The sequence below is a fragment of the Cotesia typhae genome, unplaced genomic scaffold, assembly GCF_013202065.1.
Source record: "Cotesia typhae breed Kobodo isofemale line unplaced genomic scaffold, CoteBio_Ctyphae contig_36, whole genome shotgun sequence".
Taxonomy (NCBI): domain Eukaryota; kingdom Metazoa; phylum Arthropoda; class Insecta; order Hymenoptera; family Braconidae; genus Cotesia; species Cotesia typhae.
The window spans coordinates 1,986,469-1,996,362 of NW_027423744.1; the positions used below are offsets into that span (position 1 = coordinate 1,986,469).

At 27.3% G+C, this 9,894-nt stretch overlaps 1 protein-coding gene across 3 annotated transcripts; it reads left to right on the forward strand.

Annotated features, from left to right (window-relative positions):
* Positions 1–50: 50 nt before the first annotated feature.
* Positions 51–9,786, forward strand: LOC141526789 (cyclin-dependent kinase 9-like). 3 transcript variants are annotated; one of them, XM_074241881.1, is made up of 9 exons: positions 51–868; positions 1,571–1,695; positions 1,867–2,142; positions 2,229–2,313; positions 2,390–2,480; positions 5,531–5,694; positions 8,704–8,939; positions 9,053–9,200; positions 9,258–9,786. In XM_074241881.1, the coding sequence occupies exons 3-9, from the start codon at positions 2,024–2,026 to the stop codon at positions 9,534–9,536; spliced, it is 1,122 nt and encodes a 373-aa protein (XP_074097982.1). In that variant the 5' UTR covers positions 51–868; positions 1,571–1,695; positions 1,867–2,023; the 3' UTR covers positions 9,537–9,786. The 3 variants fall into 3 exon arrangements, with proteins under 3 accessions (XP_074097982.1, XP_074097980.1, XP_074097983.1); XM_074241879.1 differs by having other exon boundaries at positions 51–737; positions 1,571–2,142; XM_074241882.1 differs by having other exon boundaries at positions 51–683; positions 1,571–2,142.
* Positions 9,787–9,894: the final 108 nt, after the last annotated feature.

The window sequence follows — 9,894 nt, forward strand, 5'->3', positions numbered from 1 at the left end:
TCCTATTTAGATAATCCCCATCTCCTCAATAATTCATGGATTACAAATCTAAGTAAGCTAATTATCATACTTAGATTCTATGTCATCTTCATCCCTAATTATTTCCACATTAAAAATAAAATTGTCTCACCAAATAATTCAACAAGCAGTAATTAAAATATAAAATTATATTGAAGTTTTTTTGAAAAATTTAACCTAAAGAGTGAAACGATATCAAACAAAAAATAACACAATCAAGTCATGCCTACAATTTTATTCTAATACAATAAAACTAAATAATGTGCAAATAAAATATGTCAACTAATATATATAAAATAAAATGAAAAACCAAATGGCATCGACTCCAATCTGTAGATATTGTAAGAATAATTTGTAAAACAATTAGTTACAATAAGCCACTAATTATACCTTCATATATTCTATAATCTATAACCTAACGAAAAAATATAATTAAAATATCAAAATGATCAAAAATTTAAGATAAATAATTAACTAATGGCAAATCACTCGATTCACGACATCTGACGGCTTAGGTTAGTTCTTTCCCAACCTATAGTTTATGTACTGCTATCTTTTTCATTCGCTAGTGTCGCCTCGCTTACGGGCTATTGCTCACTTACTTCCATGCATGACTTTATTTGTTTACTTTACTAGTTTATCAATGATATCTTAAAAACTATGTGGTAGGGAATTCCAGAATTTTTTAGAGTAACAATACATGTATTATTCTAAGTAATGTTAGTTTTTGTGAAATTTTAAAAATTTTTTCAATACAAAAATAATGAAACTTCGCGGTTTTCTTTCTCTTTTCCCATACCATTTGTGTAAAAATGCCATTTTCATTTGCAATTATCTTCGGTTAGACGTGGTAAAAAAACATCTTAAAATTAATGAGTGTGAATTTAGTAGACATCTGATAATTTTTAATAATTTATAAACAATTTATTTGTTACAGAAGAAGTAGTATAAATAAATGCATATGCAAATTTTCACAAGTTTTTTCTATGCAATTTTTTAGATTTTTTTTACAACCATTAAGTTAAAATTATTCGATAAATTCTCAAAAATTAGCTGTCTGCTGAATTCACCCTCATTAAAATTAATGCATAGTATTGCAACCTGACTAGTGGAATTTTCATGTATGTTTATCTGTATGGCACCCAATAGCCAAAAAAAAAGTCTCCATTTGCGTATTTACATTAATTCCAAATAAATAACAGAAATTATTATTAACGTATCTGCTTAATATCTGCTGAATTTATAATATTAAAGTTAGCCGACGATTATAATTTTTTAATTATTTTTCGTGCATTAAATTGGAACAAAAAAATATATTTTTCAAATTGCACTTGAAGTTTTTCAAGTTTTTTACAAATGAAATTTTTTTCTTATTTTTTTGTAATAATTTTTCAATAAAAAAAATTATCAATTTTCGTTTATTAAATTGAAGCAAAAAAATATTTTTAAAATCACACTTGAAATTTTTCAAGTTTTTTACAAATTAAATTTTTTTTCTTATTTTTTTTTTTGTAATAATTTTTTCAATAAAAAAATTTATAAAAATTTTTAGATGGCGGCTTACTTAATTTTCATCTGAATTTAGTATCATTTTGATTTATCTAAACGTAAACGGAGTAGAACCGTCTAAACCATGTGGGCTATAAGCGACAAGCATAGAATCTGCTTCTATATCAGGTATACTCTTGTCATAGATATTTCAAGTTTCAAGTTTACAGGTAGTTTCAGATAACCATATTGTGTAGAAATTTTGTTGTATTTTTAATTAAAAAATATTATAAGTGTAAATAATTAGTTAATTGTTATGAATAAAAAATTTTAATCGAACGTTAATTATTATTATTATAGTTATTACTCTCATGTATACCTTAGGAGTAAACATAGTCAACATCGTTAATCTTAACCTCGAAAAATTAAAAAATTTTTTGTATTTTTAAAAGTAAAAAAAAAATGATTTTATAATCGAGTAATCTAATTTCATTCTCTAATAAATTCATATTTTTCTATGAGTATGAATTATCTCAATAAATATGAAAAGTATCAATACATTCAAGAATACGAGTCTTGCCTCAATACATCTTCCAACTATGAAAAAATCATTAAAATTGGACAGGGTACATATGGGTAAGTAATAACGAGTTTACTTAAAAAAAAAATATTTTAGTTTTTACTCTTAATATTAATATTAACTAAATTTCAAATATTTTCAGAGAAGTATTTAAAGCGAGACATCGACAAAATAACAAATTTGTTGCAATGAAAAAAATATTAATGCACAATCTGGGAGACAATGGGGTCTGTTATTACTGCATTGATAATGTAAAAATTTAGATTGTAACAAGCTTTTGAAACGATCACAAAATTTTTACAGTTTCCCATCAGTTCCTTGAGAGAAACGAAAATTTTAAGACTGCTCAAACATGAGAACATCATTAATTTAATTGAAATTTGTAAATCAAAAGGTATTAAATAATATAAAATTTATTCTAAATAATTACTGTTGTATATCTGTTTTTGGGGCTTGACTCAAATATAGAATCTTTATAATTATCATTTTGTTATTAATTTTCTTAAGTTTTATTTTTCTGTACATTATTATTAATTCCAATATTTTAAAATACCCTGATAATTAATGAGACTGAAACTATCAGGCACTTGACATTTTTTAGATTTTTCTTTAAAAATAAACTAAATCTAGAAAATTATTTTTAAAAAATTGCATTGAAAATTTTTTAGAGCATCTAAAAGTGGAATTTTTTTAATGAATTTTTTTTGCTGTAATTTATTTATAAAAAATATTCTAAAAATTATATATTAGGGTGGGTCAAAAAAATCGAATAATTTATTTTTGACTTTATACTCTGAAAAATAGGTTCGTAGATACCTAAAAAGAATTCTCTCCAAGTATAAGCTCTTAATTATAACGGGAAGGTCCTCCGCTTTGCGGGTTTCTATTTTTTTCGAATAATCAGATAAAAAAATTTATATCTCGCTTCCAACTGCTTGGAAAAATATTCCGTGGCATAGATTTTGTGAGAAATTGAATGCTTTACAAAAAAGGTCTCTTATGACTTTTTCAAAAACTCAACCGATTAAAAGATATTCATAGTTGAAGTTTGGCTATTTTAAGGAAAATATTCGTTTTTATTATGAATTTTATAAGTCGATGAAAAAAATTATTTCGGATTGCGGAACTCATGATTTTGTAGGAAATTTACTGCTCTACAAAAATGGTCTCTTATGATTTTTGATTAAGTGAAGCCGTTACGAGATATTCATCGTCAAACATTAACGAATATCAATATTTCCAGTTTTTGATCAATAATTCGATAAATTTTAATTTAAACTATGAGTTTCAGGAAAATTTACATAAATTTGAGTTTCGATCGATAAAGAAATGTTATAAACAATTCTTTTAATATTGTTTTCAGTCTTGAGCTTGTTTGATTGCATTAAAACAAGAAATTAGAGCATTTTTTTCGACATATAGCCAATGATTAGTTTAATTTGAAGTGAATGACATATTTCTTTGTCAAATTTAATATGAAAAGTATTGAATCAAGTGAGAAACAACCAGTATTTAACTTTTTTATAGATAAATTTTTTATTGAATTATCAATTGCAATATAATTGTCTATATTTTTAACATAACAGTACGCTATTACTATAAATAATTTCTTTTATTACAATTTGGGAATGTTTTTGATGTTCTTTGACAACTTGCAATAAGTACTGGAATTGTTCTTCATTTTTGTCAAGCATTGATTATATTCACTGACTAATGCAACAGCTCGCTCTGCTGAATCATTGACAACTTTTAGTTGTTGAAAGTATTCTTTATTTTCGAGATAACTCTCATTAGTAGGCCATAATTCAACATCGACATCAAGAAAGTCATACGGTAGATCGAAGATTTTGAAAAGATTTAATGACTTTTTAGACACAAAGTCACTTAGAGTTCTCTGCGCCAATGAATTCAAATCTTTTTAGCAATTACAAATCTTTTAGCTTTAGAATCTGTACCTTCACGAGTATTAACAGCTTCAACAATACTTTTTTTACTTCTAATGGAACGCCATCGTCAAACAGTGATAAAATGGCAAGTTCATCGCTCAAATACCATAAGTGCGAAATCATTTTTTCACACGTAGCTGAAGAAATCAAAGGATTGATATGTTTGTACTCAATAAATTTTTCATAAACTGCAAGTCATGATAAGCAGCAGTTGTTGCAGAAGTTGATGAAAACCAAGCTTTTAAATACAATGTGACTATAAAAATACAGAAATGACGAAGACCATGCAATTCTTTCTGAGAGAGTTTGAATTCATCTCTGAATAGATACATTTTCAAACTATAAATGGCCTTAGCCATCCATCTAGCATGATGAACAGCACCAGGACGTTTGAAAGAAATCTTTTCTTGAGGCATTTCTCCAAGGAAAATCAATGATAATTCCAATAATTCTTTATCTAACTTATTATAACATTTCTTTATCGATCGAAACTCAAATTTATGTAAATTTTCCTGAAACTCATAGTTTAAATTAAAATTTATCGAATTATTGATCAAAAACTGGAAATATTGATATTCGTTAATGTTTGACGATGAATATCTCGTAACGGCTTCACTTAATCAAAAAATCATAAGAGACCATTTTTGTAGAGCAGTAAATTTCCTACAAAATCATGAGTTCCGCAATCCGAAATAATTTTTTTCATCGACTTATAAAATTCATAATAAAAACGAATATTTTCCTTAAAATAGCCAAACTTCAACTATGAATATCTTTTAATCGGTTGAGTTTTTGAAAAAGCCATAAGAGACCTTTTTGTAAAGCATTCAATTTCTCACAAAATCTATGCCACGGAATATTTTTCCAAGCAGTTGGAAGCGAGATATAAATTTTTTTATCTGATTATTCGAAAAAAATAGAAACCCGCAAAGCGGAGGACCTTCCCGTTATAATTAAGAGCTTATACTTGGAGAGAATTCTTTTTAGGTGTCTACGAACCTATTTTTCAGAGTATAAAATCAAAAATAAATTATTCGATTTTTTTGACCCACCCTATTATATATGTCTCTCAATTTCAATATCTTGATAATTATTTTACTAAAAAATATATTTTGCATCACGTCAAATGTGTTTTTTGATCTATTCACTTTCTTCTATTATTACACTTTCTAATTTAATCAAAGAGCTTAAAATCAAAAAGATTCTTTAAAATTTTATTTTTTCTAGTTTGAAAAAGTATATTTATTTTTTATATATTTTTTAAAAGTTTAATAACAAAATATAACATTTACGGTGGTTCTAAACTAAGGAGAAAATCTAAATGTATATCTAGTTAGTACCAATCTTTCAATAAAAAAATATTTTCTTCTTAATTTAAACTCTCTGTCATTTTAAAATATTTTTCATTAAAAATGTATTAACTTCTTTTAATTGTTAGTTTTATATAACAGAATTTCCTTTATTACTATTTTACAAATTTATAAATTTTTGTTTATAGCGACAGATGGAAAATATCCTTCGACGTTTTACCTTATATTCGATTTCTGTGAGCATGATCTCAATGGCTTACTATCAAATAAGGCTGTCAAATTTAGTTTGTCCGAAATAAAAACATTTATTAAACAGTTATTAAGTGGTATTTATTACATTCATGTTAATAAAGTAAGTAGAATTGATATATTTTTCATTAAAATTTTTCTGTATCTATTAGCATCTCGAAATTTGCTTCTTAATAAACGTACTAGCAACCTTACAGTCACAATGTGACTGCCGTGACTTTTGAACTCTGAATAAATAAAATTTTGCTTTATTAAATAATGACTTTTGTTAAATTGCACTGTTTTTTCTTAATTATTGACGTTTTTAAAGATATAAGCTCATCCCGATGTTACACTCATCAAGAGCTTTCATTTGAGTACCCACATGCATTTTTGATATATTTTTATATATACATATCTATATATATATAAGCGAAATACCACTCACTCACTCATCACGAGATCTCCGAAACTATTCGCCCGATTGACTTGAAATTTAGCATACTTACTCCATTCGTGATGTAGACGCTCACTAAGAACGGATTTTACGCAATTCCTAGCTATAATGAATTTTTCGTCTACCATCACGTATGCTACTCCCTCCCCTCCCTCTCATTCTTCCCCTCCCCTCCCGTGACTTCTTCCCCCTTCCCTGTATCTCTATCTCTTTTTTTTTTTTAGAAAATGTCATTTTGATTCGCCAATCTAAGAAACCCATCAAGTGGCTCCCATCATTTATAGAACTCACCCCACCCCTCCCCCAGCGCAACCACCCACGCTAATCAACCGTTGCCATGGTTACCGTTGATATGGATACCGTTGCCGTGGATACCGTTGCCATGGCTACCGTTGCCATGGTTACCGTTACCATGGATACCGTTGCCATGGTCACAGTTGCAATGGTTACCGCTGCTAAAACAACTGTTAAAATGAATAAATTGTAATAATAAATTCGGTTGTAAACTAAATTCAGAGGAATGATTAGAATAAAAGTAGAAAGTTACTAAATATTAATATTCTATACAATTATTATTCAACAGTATTATTCTACACAATGTTAGGCAAATACATGGATTTTCATCGATTGATTGTTGGGTCAGTAGGAATTCATAATCATACTTTTTTTAAGAAAGAATAGCTAAATCATTAATAACTGAAATAGCTAATATGTATTGAAATGATCATGAAGGATAAACTCCATTATATCATAAAACAGATAAATATAACATAAATATTAATGTTGATATTATTAAATGATTATACTGATTTAAATGATTAAAAATAAAATGGTAAATTGTGTGTGATATATATAGGAGCTGTTCTATAGATAGATTGACTCATCACGATATCTCGGGAACCATCGGACCTAGAAACTTGAAATTTGGTAGGAATTATACTTTTGCCCTGTAGAGGTCAGCTAAGAACAGATTTTAAAAAATTCCACCCCCAAAGGGGTTTGCGGGGGCGTTAACAATGAAAAACTCCAGTTTTTAAACTGTAGCTCCTATCAACTCCAATTTTGGTAGGAATCTTTTGTAAGAGATGTAGAAATAATCTATAAACAAATTTCACGATATCTCACCTCACAGAGGGTTGCGGGGTGGGTATTAACAATCAAAATTTTTAATTTCCAAGCTATAACTCCTACAGACTCCAAATTTTGTAGGAATTTTCTATAATAAATGATGAAAAAATAATTTATGAACGAATTTTACGATATTCTACCCCAAAGAGGATTGTAAGAGCGTTAATAATAAAAAATTCCCGTTTTTAAACTATAGCTCCTATCGACTCCAAATTTGGTAGGAATCTTCTGTGAGAGATGTAGAAGAAGTCCATGGGAAAATTTTATGATAGCTCATCTCACAGCGGTTTGCGAAGGTGGGTGCTAACATCAAAAATTTTTAATTTCCAAGCTATAGCTCCTATAGACTCCAAATTCTCATTTCAAATTTTTTTCTTCGTGTCAATTATTATTCATTTTTGAAAAAAAGACCACGCAAACATTATAGTGATTGCACATTGAAAGTTACAATGAATATTAGCTGGAATAATTTCATAGATAAAAGGTATATGCTTATTCGATTAAATTTGGAATTTGTGAAAGTCAAAACAATACTCTAATCAAATTTTAAGTTTAGATCGAAAAATACAATTCTATAATTGCCCAGCGAAGCGGGCGGGTAACAGCTAGTATATAATATACTAGATGTTACTCGTCCGCTTTGCTGGGCGCTTTATAGAATTGCATTTTTAGATCTAGACTTGAAATTTAATCAGAGTATTGTTTTGACTTGGACAGATTTGAAATTCTATCGAATTGACATGCCCTTTTATCCATGTAATTATTCTAGCTAATATTCATTGTAACTTTCAATGTGCAATCATTATAACTTATAACATTCCCGTGTCTTTCTTACAAAAATGGATAATAATTGATATGAAAAAAAAAAAAAAAATAAGAAAATGCAGGTCTCATAAGTGAAGAAATCTGCCTAGTATATAAACATAACCAATATAGTTAATAAATTTATTTTAAACTAATGAAAACCAAGTTGAATAAATTTAGTTACAATAAAAGTTCATTATTTCTAAGTCAAAAAAATATAGGTTCTGGATAAGTAATCACCAATATATCGCGTTACAGATGCCATAAGGGTGTATAATAAAAATTCTATTTTTTTTTTTTTTTTTTTTTTTTTCAAGTCCAAAGAAAAGTTTTAATTTGAAGAAAAAATTACTCTCCACTTATTAGTATAGATATAAATATAAATATATGAAAAATTGATGTGGGTACTCAAATGAAAGGTCTCGATGAATGTAACATCAGGATGAGCTTATATCTTTAAAAATGTCAATAGTTCACAAGATACAAGGCCATTTCTTAAGTATCTAGAGAGATTATTTTTGAATGCAGTCTAAATATTTATCATCATGAATTGACTATCGGTGAGAATGATATGAAACCTTGAAAAGGCACAAATTCAAGTTAAAATCTTTACAATGACACTAAATTTCACTAATAAAAACCGATTTTATCATAAGACTATCCTGGACACAAAATTTTTTTTATTCTTTTAATAATATAGATAATCACAACACCGACATATTAAAAATAATAAATTAATTTCAGATATTACATAGAGATATAAAACCGTCCAATATACTCATTACAAAAAATGGAATTTTAAAAATAGCTGATTTCGGTTTGGCAAGACCATTTAGTGATAAAAAATCTGGAAACCTCGGTAAAGAGCAAGTGGTAACATTATGGTATAGAGCACCTGAACTACTTCTTGGAGATGAAAATTATGGACCGCCTATTGATCTATGGGCAATTGGATGTATAATGGCTGAAATGTGGAAACGGTAATATTTTAACTGTTTTTTTTTTATTATAATAAAAATTATAATGAATTAAAAAAATTATTCAATAAATCTTAGTATGTGAAAGTAAAGGTTTTTTTTTAATTTGACATAAGGGTTCCAATAATGCGAGGTCAATCGGAACAGCATCAGCTTTTTTTAATAACAAATTTATGTGGTTCCATTACACCAAGTGTATGGGAAGATGTAAAAGAGCTTAGGTTATTTAACACAATGCAACTACCTCAAAGGAAAAAACGAAAAGTAAGAATTTCAATATTATTATCATTGAGTTCAACTAAATTGTAATTAACGTTTCAGGTGAAAGACGAACTAAAAAATTACATCGACAACGAGTATGCATTAGATCTTATAGATAATCTTCTTACTATTGATCCAAATAAACGATTGGATGCAGATACATCTTTAAATCACGACTTTTTTTGGACAGATCCAATGCCATGTGATTTATCAAATAAATTGCTTCAACTTAATCACAGTATGTTTGAATACACCACGGCTTCTCAACGATTACAAAATAAAACTCATGTTCCTGTTGCGCCTCCAGCAAATAACGAATACCAAGATCGCATTTTCTAAATAACTTGTAATATAATTGACTGAAAGCATTGATGCATTTATATATTTTTTACAAAAAGTGTTCTTCAATAAATAAGATAAGTCAATTTAATGTTATTAACATTTTTATTTTGTAAATTCTCAAAAATAAACATCTTAAAAAATTATAAAGTAAGTTTTAATATTTTTGTCGAAAATACAGTTAAATTTGTGGATTGAATAATTTTTTTTTCTTTTTTATTAGATATAAGTTATAACATTAAATGTAGAGAGTATGTAACTTTTGTCAACCAAAATAATTAAAAAAATATTTTACGAAAACTCATTTTCAAACTTAGTATTACCTAAATTAAAAAAATATTAATTTAATGAATTATTA

What these genes read in the sequence shown, in the direction of transcription:
- LOC141526789 (XM_074241881.1), top strand. Translation starts at nt 2,024, where the DNA reads ATGAGTATGAATTATCTCAATAAATATGAAAAGTATCAATACATTCAA. An exon ending in ATTACATTCATGTTAATAAA is followed by an intron (nt 5,695 to 8,703) that starts GTAAGTAGAATT and finishes AATTAATTTCAG; the next exon opens with ATATTACATAGAGATATAAA. An exon ending in CTCAAAGGAAAAAACGAAAA is followed by an intron (nt 9,201 to 9,257) that starts GTAAGAATTTCA and finishes TTAACGTTTCAG; the next exon opens with GTGAAAGACGAACTAAAAAA.